We start from the raw sequence: 13918 nt of genomic DNA on the forward strand, positions 1-13918 counted from the left end.
AAGTTCTACATTTCCTGATTCAGGCTTAAGACGAGGACGTCAGTCTACATCAGAACATACATATATGTACATGTATATTGCGTTATTTGGAAAAAGAGTGAGCTTTCTCCATATATGAAGTCAGACAGAGTTCAGATTTATTAATCAATTGGACCATAAAGTAAAGGCCAACATTAATTTTCCAAAAAAAAAAGATTGAAATGCGTGTGATTAATCCACCTTTGCAACAACACATAACGCAAAGCTAGGAGTCTAAAACTAGTATCATTTTCCTAGCAATACAACCGGTGAGCAATAAGCAACGGCCGCCGATTTTTAAAAAGTTTTTTTCACTATTTCGTATTTCATTGGACATTTCATATCTTTGAACCCCCCATCTCTCTCTCTCTCTTTCTCTCTCTCTCTCTCTCTCTCTTTCTTTCTCTCTCTCTCTCTCTCTCTCTCTCTCTCTCTCTCTCTCTCTCTCACACACACACACACGCGCGCGCGGGCGTGCATACTCAAATAAAAAAGATAACCACTTTCATTTCAAATGCTCTTTATTGAACAGACATATCTAAATTTCTAATATTTGAACAATGCAGTCTATTATCCAGAAAATGAATGATTCGATTTTTTCATCATCAATTAGAAAAATTACTCATAGTCCCGTATTGGAATATGCAAGGAAATCTATAATTTTTACCTCCGCCAAGGAGGTTATGTTTTCACCCCTGTTTGTCTGTCTGCTTGTTTGTTTGTCATCAACATAACTCAAAAAGTTATGGACCGATTTTGATGAAATTTTCAAGAACTGTCAGAAGTGGGCCAAGGAAGAGATGATTAGTTTTTGGTGGTGACCCGGATCAATAATCAATCAATAATCAATAATAATAAAAAATTGCTGCCTTGGCGGAGGTCTGCGCTCTCGGAGTGCTTTTCTAGTTAGGTATTGAAATAATTTATAGTCAGTGTGAAGTGTAAGGCATTGAGAATAAAGTATCGGAGGAAAACAACAGTCAAATTAACGCATATATACTGCGGGGCAAGCTTCACATGGCAAGAGTGTCATCGAACTCCTCCATGCTCACTCTGGCGTCCTGGTCCTTGTCCATGCGGGACATGTGGTCACTGAACTCGGCTTCGGGGACCCCCAGTTCACGCATGGCATCCTGGGCTTCCACAGACGAAATGTGTCCATCTCTGAACAAAGAATAGAAATGTATTATTGTAGTTTTATACGTAGGGCCTATCAAAATTATAGAGAGAGGATCTTAATTATTATAATATTACATACATTAAATACTTTTTGCCAGATGTTTAGGCATCTAGTATTTCAGACGATCATTGTTGCAACTATTATTCTTATTTATTTATTTATTTATTTATTTATTTATTTATTTATTTATTTATTTTATTTATTTAGCGGGTGGGACTGAAAGAAAGTATCGCATTTAAGATCTAACTTTTAAAAAGAAAGAATAATTAACGTTCAATCTACAAGTACTTTTGACAAACTGGTTAATTAAACATCATTTGCCTTTGTGCACGTTGGACTAATAATCAGTGCGGGTGTAGCCTTATACATTGCATATTTACATGTGTTTACCTATCGGTGTCCAGTTCGTTAAAAGTCCTCAATGCATCTTCATCACCTGCGTCGTTCTGCTGTTCGTCATACTGTTCAACAGGGGCGTCTCCTAGTCCAACACACCTGCACGTGTACTTCTTGGTCAACCAAAAACCACCCGACTTGTAAGAAACGCAGACTTTCCCTAGTGGCGACTTTCTACACCCCCCTTTACAGTCGCACCCAAAGACGTTACAGCCACCCACGCCGCAGTATGCCTTGAGTCTCCACACGCTAGTTTGCTTTTGGCAATCACGACACCAGTTCCCCTTCATTTTCTCCCTGCAGCAGACGGACAGGACCGAATCCAAGTGGATCGCTACCAAAACAGCCAAGATGGCTACTCCAACAATCAGCGGACGCATGGCGGAGTACCTGGAGAAAGGTGCACCGTAGTGAGAAGGTAGAATAGACACCAAGATATCGGCTGGCAGATCCAGGATTTTACTTGTGTTTCCAAGGATGTGTGATACATTGTCATTTTTTATTTGTAACGTCTTAACTAAAAAATATCAACTAGATGACAACAGCAATTTTATCCTTATATTTAGTGTCTCTCTGTCTTACACATGAGGCAATATCTGTTATAAAACAATCATATTATAAAGTATAACTTACGAATATTTCTAGTAAAACGAACGATGCCAATACTAACTGCTTAATACAACTGTAACTTACCGTAATATCCCTCTGTCGGTAAAGTTTAACGCTTGAATGTGATTTTCCTTCACTTAGTTCGAAAGAGTGATATTTGTGTTGATTATTATATGCTTTTTATACACCTTAATAACCTTGGGAATACATTTTCGGTTAACATTCAATTTACTCAGAAGGTTGTTTCTAGGAACGATCCTTATCAGACCCACGACTGTGAGCATACAAGAGACAGCGTGTTCTCGAACACAAAGAACAGTTCCAACTTAAACGAACTCGAATTTTTCCAAAAAAAGCCTTTAATTTAAACCAGTTCTTAACTTTAACCAGAGTCGCACTGGTGTAACAACATTGCCTAATTTTTACTAAAATATTGAATTGATTTGAAATTCAAAGGCACATTAAGGGTCGTATAAGAATATTTCTTTAATGACGTCAATTGAACATATTTCTGGTTTAAACTGAACCTGATCTGATCGTGCCTTTGCAGGAGTGACGAGACCTCACAAAACATATTGACACCTGGGTGTGAGATTGCCATACGACCTGGAGTTGCTGTTCGAAGAAACGTATTTTTCATATATTTAATTTTATCTTGACATTTAAGACCGATGCAGTTAGATACTACGTTTTATACTTTGGAATACTAGGAATGATTTCTATCAAAATTCCCATCATAGCATTCATCACTTTATTTCTCGTGTTTTGTTGAAATTAGATTCACTGGGATTGTTTGGGTCATACAAATCATGAATTAATTGAATCAAAAGTTTTTTTTCCCTTTGAAGAAGTCATTATTTGGTATATTGTAACAAGAACGCCAGTTGCACCTTTTTTGCGCTTTTTTTCATGTCTCATCCACGCATTCGAGCACGCAGATTTTAATAAATAAAACGCGTACGCTTAAGAAAATTTAAACATTATCATCTAATATTTTACATTTATTTGCTTTCTCCAAGAGTCTTCTAAATCATTTGTCGGAAATAATGTCACTGTGCCGTATTTGTCAAATAATTAATGTCATAGAGACAAAAAAAGTTTGAAATTCCATATTGTACACGATAAAGTGCAAACTACATTTTGTTTGTGTCGATCAGGTGTTGCCAAAGACATTTCATTACATCTCTGTTTTCTATCCCCCCCCCCCCTCCTGATCAGTCTTAATTCCGTGAAACGTGGTACCAGGAATGATAATGAACAGCAACATAAATCTGTATATAAATATAAATTAGATCCGTTCCTGAAACATAACCTGTTAAGATTCACAGCTTTTGTTAAACTGAGAATTTGTTTGGATACTTGGGATGATTGATATCAAAATTCCTGGCAAATCGAATGAGTCAGCGCATCTTCGTGTCTGATAGATTTTGAAAAAGACAGAAGAAAAATCAAACAAAAAGGCATCCTGCACTCACTGGTGGATCGAGGATTTGATGGGGGTTGGGGAGGGGATTCATGGATAAAAATGTTGCCTCGAGATCGCTTTGTTCGGTTAACATATAGCAATATCGATATCCAGAACACATCAGTACTATCATAAACAATCAACATACATTTATTCCTTCGCTCATTCGTCCGTAAATATAATCAAATTATTTGAATGATTTCCGTATTTCCTCAAACACTCAATCGTCCAAGGAAAATATGTCACTAGTCAAGGTGAAATAAACACATTCATTTTCTGTTCGGTAGAAATATTGATAGCCAAGCGTTAATCTTTTACTTATGATGAAGCTCTTATCGTGACTCCGCGCTTCTCAAATTACAAGTCAATACAGGCATGGCCGGTTCATGCGGTTGAAAGCTGTAAATTCCACACGTGAAAAACTGCTAAAACAAAGTCGTCCTCCGTCACGTGACGTCACCGCTCGAGCACCTCACTGACCACCTGACCTTTGTAGGTCAACCAGGACCGCTGCTGCTGAACTTGCTGTCTCACGTAGTCTTGGCTTGGGTAACTTTGAACCTGAAACACAGAGAGGCGGGTAGTAACAGTTTCTTAATGTCGGCCTTTAAAGCCTAATAAAAGGGATGATACTGTTAAGATAATAGAATTGCTCTTAGATATAGGCTTAAATAGTGACACGCCCTCTGCGCCCTTAATTGAAATAAAATTGAATTGTAAGCTAAATTTAGAGTCGTGTTACCTTAATCCAAGAGCAACTAATTTCCCAGTGTTTCTATCATTGCGGGCTGACGTGACAGTAAAACTAACCGACCAAATTTGCGTTTTAAGTTAGAGGATGGCTTAAACTGAAATTCTCCTAGAAAATAGACGCATAGCTCGAGGATGCCAAATAATAATTATTCATTTTGAATCCTAGATCAATAGGGTCTGACTTACCAAATCGCTAACGACTCTGAGCACCTTTGAGTTGGCTTCCTTGAGGAAAAGTTTCTTTGAAATGAGGATGCACTCGGCCCCGTCACTCACCAATGCCAGATTAATGGATGTCTTCTGTTGGAGGATAGTCTCTAGGCCCTAAAAATATCGCATCATATATCACATAGATTTATTTGTGACTGAAAAAATTGGAAAAGGAATTTACATGAGGTGCCATATAAGCTCAGTCCGTCTCTATATTTAAACCATTGTGAGAAAATAGGATTGTTCTTAAAGTGTTGAAAGTTGTCTTTTTGCATAATTATCAATACGTTTTAAACTTTATTCCTAATATATTGGTATGTTGATAGTTTTAGATAAAATTTACTTTATCACAAAATCCTCATCCGACCCATCTCAGAAGACTAGTTAAGCTAGTAGATTGGGGGGGGGGGGACTCGGAGAGACACAGGTAACGCATGCCTGCATTACTTCGCTTGACAATTTGTTTGTATATTGTTTGTTTTCATGATTATTAAATAAAGATTAGCTGAAGAAGATCGCGTCTCCTTTTTCACTCCTATATTCACCTAGGCCTTTCTATACTTACGAACACGGAACCCGATATCAGCTCGGCTATCTGTGCAAATCCTTTAATGTCAACGATTTCTTCCTGAAATATAAATTGTCACATGTATTTCTTTGTAGTTTTAAACATTAAAATACCGTATCTAAAAATGTCGATTTTAGAATAACTAAGCTTGCAGTTCAATTTTAATATGAGATATAATGAATATGCGTACATTTATATATCCTCTTCAGTGCCCCCAAAAACGAACAAACTGTTGTTTTCTCTATTTTTGTTTTCTATATTACGCGCTTGTGATTTCTATTTCATACATGTACCTTTTTTTCAAGTGCAGGGGACTTGAACAATGTCGATCTTCTCCTTGAACTCCTCCTGCGGGCTGACATCTCTGAATATTAAAGGAAACTGACTGACAAAACGCTACAACATAGCCATCTTTGTGTTATAACGGGTTAATTTATGCGTATTGAATTTTACTGTGTGTCGATTATCTTGAACCTGCAGCAAACAGCGTGTGTGTGTGTGTGTGTGTGTGCGTGTGTGTGTGTGCCTGCTGTGAAAGTGTGTGTGTGTGTGTGTGCGTGTTCGTGTATTTGTGTGCGTGAATCAAACCTTTCAATCTGTCTTCAACTTCATTGTGCGCTGATACAACTGGTGTTTTCATAGGTCTGATATGAGACAGGCGCCGCCCCCAGTAAGTGGCAGAGGGGGAATCCTGAAATGAGAAAAATAATTTGGAATTAAAATTAGACACTTTAAAGAGCATGTGTTTTGCTGTATTCCAAAATTTTATGTTGCCTTCCTCATCAAAATGAGAAAAAAATCCACATACGTATACTTTATAGAGTCTCCATTTACACATTTCTCGAAAAACTCTCTTAAAAGCAATTGTTAGAGTTTTTCAGTGATATAGTGATACATAGCGCGTCGTAATTCTGTTCATCTTTAAAAGTAACATTAGTATTTCTCTGTGGAACCCTGTCAACCCTTCACAAACATATTCCAAATTTTATGCAAACAACATTGTACTTACCGTAACTTGGTTTTTCTTCTCTCTTTCAAATATGTCAAATATGTTGCTAAGGGTGGAACTTCTCCGGCCCATACCGGACTGTCGCCGGCTCTGTGAAATAGAAAATGATTCAAAATCTGAGTACAGTAGTAAAATGATAAAACGTCATAATCTACATATTCCAAACAGCCACCTACAGGTATTGCATAACAGAGTACAAATCCCCATGCCCATTGAGGAACTAAAGCAACTAAAGAACTAAAGCGAGGTTTAACCTCCATAAACTATGATTAAAAACTCATTTGACAGTCATGGGTGATAAGGATGAGACTTTGGCTAAGTCCCAGGGGTTAAATATGTCAACCCTTAGGTAAACGCACCGAGAATTATAGTGTATCTTATTAATACGTACATGGCGTCTATTCTTGTGCATTTCCAGTGGATCTAGAAACCCTCCACTGAGGTTGGCCTTCATAACTTCCCGCAGCTCGTCTGTTTCGTCGCCCAGTGTGGTCACTGAAACAATAGTGTAACAGTTCACCAAAGACCAGATTACACCTGATGCGTTTTATATTTAATACATTCCTTCAACAGGAGCTGGGTGTCAAAAAGTCAAACCATGTTCGGAAAATTGACTAAAATCTATGTAGTCAATGGTTGACGCGAAATTGTGCACACAACGAGTTGACAAAAAAAAAACGAATTTGTGCACACAATGAGTTGTGAATGTGACGAGTAAACTTACTGTTGTCGCTTGGCAGTTCATCTCGTCTCTTTTGCTCAACTATTAATGGAAAGATTTGCTCTAATTCTTTGTCCTCTAATCTGCGTTTCCGTTTCTTTTCCTGTTTAGATTCTACGAAATCACTGACTACGAAACATTTTCCCTGAAAGAGAAAAGCATAGGTTAAGATATATGCACACTGGTTAAAAAAAAAACAGTTTTATTTGGCGCCATAAGCACCAGCTTTGCAGTTATACATTGCTTTGATCACAACGGAACTAATTTACAACAACAACAACGGGAAAATAAAATGATACGACTAACTGATATCACAAGCATAATCGTCTTGATAATAATAATGATATTGGCGTGTTTTTTTCAGCACCGTATGACATAACTCGGTTACTCATTTACTCACAGACTTAACTATCACTATGAATGGGGACTGCTTGCTGTTTTTGACTACCACGGTGTCTTTCCTGAAAAAGGTTTGTATTATTTAGGCGGTTTGTTAATAATATATATACATCGATATTATGAGCAATGATATATGCTGTAAAAGAAGACAACAATATCACTGGTTCATTAATGTTTTCATTAAAGCACTTATGTCAATCCGTAGAACTGATTTAAAGTAAACCTGTTGTGAACGCTTATGTCTTACTTGAAGTACTGATAGAAGAACTGATTGACGTTATCTTTGAACTTATCACAGGGAAAATGTTTAAAGAGATCGTGCTGTCTGCAGTAGTCTATATGCTGTTCTCTCTGCATCTCCAGCGGTTTCTTGATGATAACATCGAAGTCCTGTGAAAGTAAAAGGACACTTTTTGAAACCACGCAGCAAATAAATATAAATGTATCGGTAGACCAGTTCGACAAAGGAATTGCATACACCTATTTCCTGTGTTGGATTTATGTGCTCTTTGGAACTCTTCCTTTGTAGGTCAGATAGGGAGTTCATGTTTTTAATCTGACGAAAATAATTAAAAAGTGACAGAAAAGGGATGTGGGTGTATGTGTAAACGTGATGGTACATATACTGTGGACTGACGTTACCCGAGTGTGTTGGCAAAATCATTTTGACAGACAGCTACATGTAGTCTTAACCTCTTAAATGGAAAATGAATTAATGCTTATGAACCATGTAATAATAATTATTATTATTATTATTATTATTATTATTATTATGCGTACGTCTTTCATGATCATCAGTACTTCCACCTCGGTTTTACATATCACAGCGGCAGTGCGAGGTTCATTCTGGATCAGTGCAATCTCCTGGAAGTGGAGACACACAACATATCATCTATCAATAAGTATGCGTAACCACATTCAATATAGATATTTCATTCAAAGATATATTGAGTAAGTCTTAGATTAACCGGAATTTTATGTTGTATTCTAAAAATTGGTCAGTCCCGCAACATACCCCAAAGGCGTCCCCTCCTGACATTTCGTGCACCGTCCTGACGAAGGTTTTCCCTGTGCGAGGGTCTGTTTCCCTGACGTTAATGAGAACCGTACCGGAAAGGATGATGTAGAATCCGAACGGCGGGTGGCCTTCTCTGACAATGATGCGCCTTGTCTCATACCTAAGGGGTTTGACGCATGCGATGGATCATTTATAAGTACATTTTACTTTTAACATAATCGTTAATAATTGGCATTTTACTTTCATGTACATTTATCTTCTTAGGCGAAATTAACAGAATTGTCTTAAATATTTTCATGAGTTTGTTTTAGACTTTTTGAACATTTTATCTTTTATATCGTTTTTTCCTACATGCAATAAGATACGTGAATTTTCAAAAAATTTACAAGGATTGTTTTCAGCTAAAACGTGCAAAACAAAAACGACACTGTGACCACTGCCCAAAGTGAAATCATTCGATTTATTACAAACATTTAATTTACTTTTTTCGTTTGTAAATTTGCCACTTATTTACTACCTCCTTAACCAGCTACATTGTATGTAATATTGGATAGAATTTACCTTTGATGTAACATGCACTTGGCCAGCAGTATCTGTGTATGGTAAGGATAGTCCTGGAATGAAGCATTCCACCTCAGCAGCGCTAAAACCTGTGAAGTGGAGAAAACAACTGCAACTTTACACCGGTTAGTTCTGCCAATTCTGCTTAAAACGCCGCGAGAAGTAAGGTATTGCCTTGGGTAATAAGTACACATAACCGAGTTGGAATATTCCCAGCAAGTTTTAACTTTCAACTACAAAATTGCAGTCAAAATGATACCCGTCCAAAAATTAGTATTTCTACTGTCCAGATATATCCATGCTTCATGAGATTTTTTACACATGTAGGAAAAGTACATGCACGTGTGTAAATGTCCGCTACTCACTATTTGTATCATCTCCATGGTCCGTTCACGGGGATCTGTAGTGAGAATTTGTTTTAATTTTTCGCTGCCCCGTTGCTGTGGGTGAAAGACAACAAAATAAGTATTTCGCTAGATTTGTCATCAAAAGTAAACATAAAAACCGCTTCATTCTGAAACGATTTCAAGCCACAGTTTGTACTAAATAAAATTCATCACAGGCAAGCGGCCCAACAAGTTGGGGATTTAAAAAAAATCATTTGTTGTTTAATGAAATATACATAAATAAAAATTAATGTTAGTATTAAATGTTTCAAGTTCGTCAAAATCATTTTGAAAAAAAAAAAATAGGAATTTTGGGAACAACAAAAGAATACTTACAAACTGTACTTTCCCATAAGAGTTCGGGTTGAAGGCGAGAAGTTTGTTGAAGTCTGCCTGAAGATTGAGCTGCATTTCCACCAAGGACCACTCGGCTGTCGGTCCTCCCTTGGTGTATCTGTAGACGGTCACGTGATAAATATGAGAGAGAGAGAGAGAGAGAGGGAGTGTGTCAGGAAGTGAGTAAAGGGGAAATAAAAATGTGTGGTACTAAAAAGCATCTTTCCAAACAATAACCGTCTTCACAAAAATGGCGTAAAAGGCCTATGCAGAACATTTATGCAGTGATTTTATTCGTCGAGTAACAATCTTTCCTCACCTTTTTAAAGCTAAGCATATCCCTGCTATTACTTTCACGGATTTTGCCACTCTTAGAAACTTCTCTATGGGCTGAAACAAGATGGAAATGATAAAATTTTAATGGAGTTAGATAAAAGAAAATAACATTTTTCTTCAACAAAAATTGTCTTCAAAATAAATTATGTACATATATTAATGAATAAGCATGCTTTATAAAATAGTTAACGAAATAAGTATATCATTAAGCAAAAATACTTATCAAGATGGCTGACCCTTTCTCGGTAGTCTGGACTACCAGGTGTTACAATATTGCACGGCCCATGTTTCTTTAATTTCCGTCTGAATCCACCGCCAAATCTACGTATTCTTTCCTTTCTGTCTGTGTTCAGCGACGTGAGGACCACGTTACCCAATTCATGACGTGGAGACGGCGAAGTTGACGTGGAAGACGTACGCGATTTGACGTACTGCGGCGTGCGCGAGGCAGACGGTATCTCGAGATAGGACGAGCGTGCGAGGGAGGTCCCAAGGGCTACTTTAATGCTCACATCGCGAGACAACTCCCCTCGCTTGTAGTGTTCCATTGCACTTGGCAACATGGTGAGTCTCTCAGCTGATATTTTTCACCTGCCTGGTTTGAAATGTGACGTGTGTTTCTATAATTATCCCAGTTTCCATCATTACATCCAAATACTTGTTCTCCCTTAATTAGCCCACGCTGCGTTTTTACTGAAGCCGTACATTAAAAAAAGTCCAGCCTTAACTATGTTTTTCTTATATATTATATGTTTTCCTTCTGGATGAAGTGATTTCTTTCAAGCGAGCTAGTGGGTTAAACAGCTTCTCTTTCACAGTGTGTTTTTGATAAGAAAGTATGCATTGCTAAGGTATACACTCACGTGTGATTTACCGACTTTAGCAAGTTAAATAGCCGGCTGATAAAGCCATTATTGGTTCATTACATTTGTAACTATAGCCGATATGGATGGACAAAGAACTACTTGACAGCATCACAGTAACTGCATAGAGGCGATGATGAGGAAGTGAAGAGTAATAGCCTATAGCAGTAGCGTTGCCATCAGCCATTGGACGCCCATAGGCCTCTAAACACTGTACAATTGAACAGGTGGTAAACTTTTCTCACAGAACCAATTGCAGTGCCCAACACAATCAAGTGTTCTGATAACGTTTCTAGTAGGCAATTGCTTTCTTGTTCTATACCATATAAGGACATGTCACATATTAAAATGGGGTTATATATTGACTTCTAAAATTTCTTTGTAGAAAAGGGTAAGACTTAAATTCGACATAAAAAATATTTTCAGGGTCTGTTGGGTCACAATACGACATAATATTTGTCCCGTCTAAACAAGATAATTTGGATTCAGAAAGCCTTCAAAATATATATTATTTATATATAGAATGTTTATTTATAGAATTATATAAAAGGATATCACACATTTACCATGCAAAATGCAGAAGTTCACTCCATAGACGCGCTTTAGCAGTCTACGCATGCCTGCGCGTTAACAGCCTAGATAAACTGATGTAATTCAAGGCTGTGTGCGGATAGCGTTACCAGTAATTATTTAGCGAAGTAGAGCTACGTGCCGTTACTTACCCTCTCCTCTCGGCCACGAGACGCCTAAAAATAAAAGAAACATTTAAAAGCGAGCAAGGCATTGGTTTCAGCATACTTTTATATGAGTAATCTCCTTGTACGTAATAAATAGACAAATGATCATGAGGGAATATATGAATGAATTGATGAAATAATGAATTAGTGTAAAAAATTGGTGAGCAAAATAAGGAACGAAAGAATGAATAAAACCACAAACTGAAAGACAATTTAATTCATTAATGAATAAAAATGTGCAAAATCAATGGTGAAGCGGAAAATACAGTGGAATTGAATAAAAAAGATATTTCTTTTAAAAACTTTGGTTGCATTCATAAATGTAACTTTGGCCTTACTTACATGTACCTCAGCGAAAAAAAAACACTGATTTTTTTTTTTTTTTTTTTTTTTTTTTGGCAAAAAACGGCTGACTGCAAGGCAGCTGGTGATCGTTATACAGTAAATACAACAAAGACTTCACTCATTTTCCATAGAAGTGTTTTTACGGCGTTCAAGTAAGTAATTTGATAAAGTAACAGGGAAACCATGGGCCCTAAAAAAACCGAAGCACTACTATCGCAGACAAAAAAACCCCGAAAAACCCCCGCAAATTATACTATTGATAAAAAAGAGGATTAAATTAAAATAAAATCAGTTTGAAAACGCACGCCAGTTGGTTATCAGTACTTGTTTCCTTTTTTCAAACCTTTAAAGAAAAATAAATAATAATAATAATGGTCACTACCCACCAAGTAGTTCCAGTATTTCTCTAAACGTCGTCGTCGCTCTGCTCGAGATTTTCTCATCAACTCACCAATCTCCCTTATAATATTGACTGTTTGTTTCTTCGAGTCTTCATTTCTGCTGTGATAGTGGTGTTTATGAAATGTTGTAGCACTGCACGTACTACTGCTTGTGCTATGCCCGGATGAAACAGACAAGACACTCAGGGATCTAACTCCGGCTTGACCGGCAGGTAAAATACATTGTGGCGTTGACTGATTTTCGAAGCTTGTGGTCGAGTCGTTGTTGATCAAAGAGCTGTTACTTTCACCTTTCTTTGAAATAGTGAACCGTCCGAGAGATTCCTCCGCAATCGTGGTGGACCTGTTTTTAATACACAAGGGAGAACAGTACTTGACAGAGGCCGTATACAAATGGCGTTCTCCTCCAACTGAGTTTTCATTTGATTGAAAATTATCTGCTGGATTCGCTAACGAGGGCTCAGTTTGTCTGCGAAGACCAAGCCGCTGATGTTTTTTCTCTGCATTCTTAGATTGGCGACGTTGAAAGCGGCGTCTCATTTCTAAAAGTACATCCATGCTTCCGTTCTGTTTTCAGCGGGTTCCTCCTCTGAATAGACCCTGGCGATCAAGTTCACTTCATTTATTTATTTTTTCTCCCTCAACGGAATCCTGATGACTTTTTACCCTCATTCAAAACTGAACGAAAATGGAATTCCTTTAGGCCAGCGATTTTCCTTTTCAAGCAGCCGAGAACTTTGTACGTCATGGCATTACCCCCAAAGTGGCGCATTCTACAAACGCTCCACTGGGTTTTGATTCCACGTGACAGGTTGCGCTATTACCGCTTTTGAACAACGTATGGTCTCCAGATTAAGTGACGACAAACATTGGTCGGACACTCACTCACCCAGGAACACTGGTTACTATTCCTGTCAAACGGTGGCCTCAGCGTTCGTGAGCCCTGTTGTCCTCACGAGGGCACATGGGCTCCATTACATTCAGTAATTGAATGGGGTAAGACGCTGCAGAATTCAACTGGTCAACGGTGACAAGAATCATTTATTGTTGTCGTGTTAGAAATAAATCTGCATAATACAAAATGTATGACGAATTTAACTTTAATATATAATCCAATTGCCCTTTCCACTTTTATTTGTAAAGAACTACATGTAACTGCTTACTATGCTTACTATGCTCTATCCTACAAGTCGAAAATTGTCTATATCGATAAAGAGTCTGCACGTTTCCCTGTGAATTATCGTTGAATGCTATCAAAGCTTTAAAAACATACCGAATTTGTTTTTCTTTATATTTTCTCTAAACTAAAAAAAATACCCATATGTTTTTAATTGCATTGTGCTCAGCCACAACTACAGCAATGAGGGTGTAGTTGTCCTGATTTTGACACCGGTACATGTAACATCTAATGCACTTAAAGCTCCAATACAGATTTATAACTGAATCCGTAAGCTTTGAATCAAGCAAGACTAGATTCGCAGACAAGATTGTAAATATTATGACGTTTTATATACCTCAGTCTTTGACACCTTCTACGGCTAAAATGTATTCTGATCAATTTCAATGCTGCATGTTCTCTACAGTAACGCCTGGCAATAGTGTTACAG

General features: G+C 37.5%; 2 protein-coding genes across 2 annotated transcripts; both read right to left on the minus strand.

Moving 5' to 3' along the window:
• Positions 1 to 521: 521 nt before the first annotated feature.
• Positions 522 to 2437, minus strand: LOC106178506 (uncharacterized). Its single transcript, XM_013561717.3, has 3 exons — positions 2288 to 2437; positions 1589 to 1984; positions 522 to 1182 (listed from the first exon to the last, which is right to left on the minus strand). Exons 2-3 carry the CDS (start codon positions 1972 to 1974, stop codon positions 1032 to 1034), a joined length of 537 nt encoding a protein of 178 aa, XP_013417171.2. The 5' UTR covers positions 1975 to 1984; positions 2288 to 2437; the 3' UTR covers positions 522 to 1031.
• A 1365-nt stretch (positions 2438 to 3802) lies between these two features.
• Positions 3803 to 10885, minus strand: LOC106178505 (uncharacterized). The gene is made up of 17 exons (XM_013561715.2): positions 10202 to 10885; positions 9949 to 10019; positions 9630 to 9747; positions 9273 to 9347; positions 8908 to 8996; positions 8344 to 8506; positions 8109 to 8192; positions 7576 to 7718; positions 7330 to 7390; positions 6933 to 7074; positions 6600 to 6703; positions 6209 to 6298; positions 5788 to 5890; positions 5493 to 5563; positions 5197 to 5259; positions 4608 to 4745; positions 3803 to 4229 (listed from the first exon to the last, which is right to left on the minus strand). Exons 1-17 carry the CDS (start codon positions 10526 to 10528, stop codon positions 4125 to 4127), a joined length of 1947 nt encoding a protein of 648 aa, XP_013417169.2. The 5' UTR covers positions 10529 to 10885; the 3' UTR covers positions 3803 to 4124.
• Between the last annotated feature and the right edge of the window lie 3033 nt (positions 10886 to 13918).

Source organism: Lingula anatina, chromosome 3, assembly GCF_051362555.1.
Source record: "Lingula anatina isolate TDL-2025a chromosome 3, LinAna3.0, whole genome shotgun sequence".
NCBI classification, from domain to species: domain Eukaryota; kingdom Metazoa; phylum Brachiopoda; class Lingulata; order Lingulida; family Lingulidae; genus Lingula; species Lingula anatina.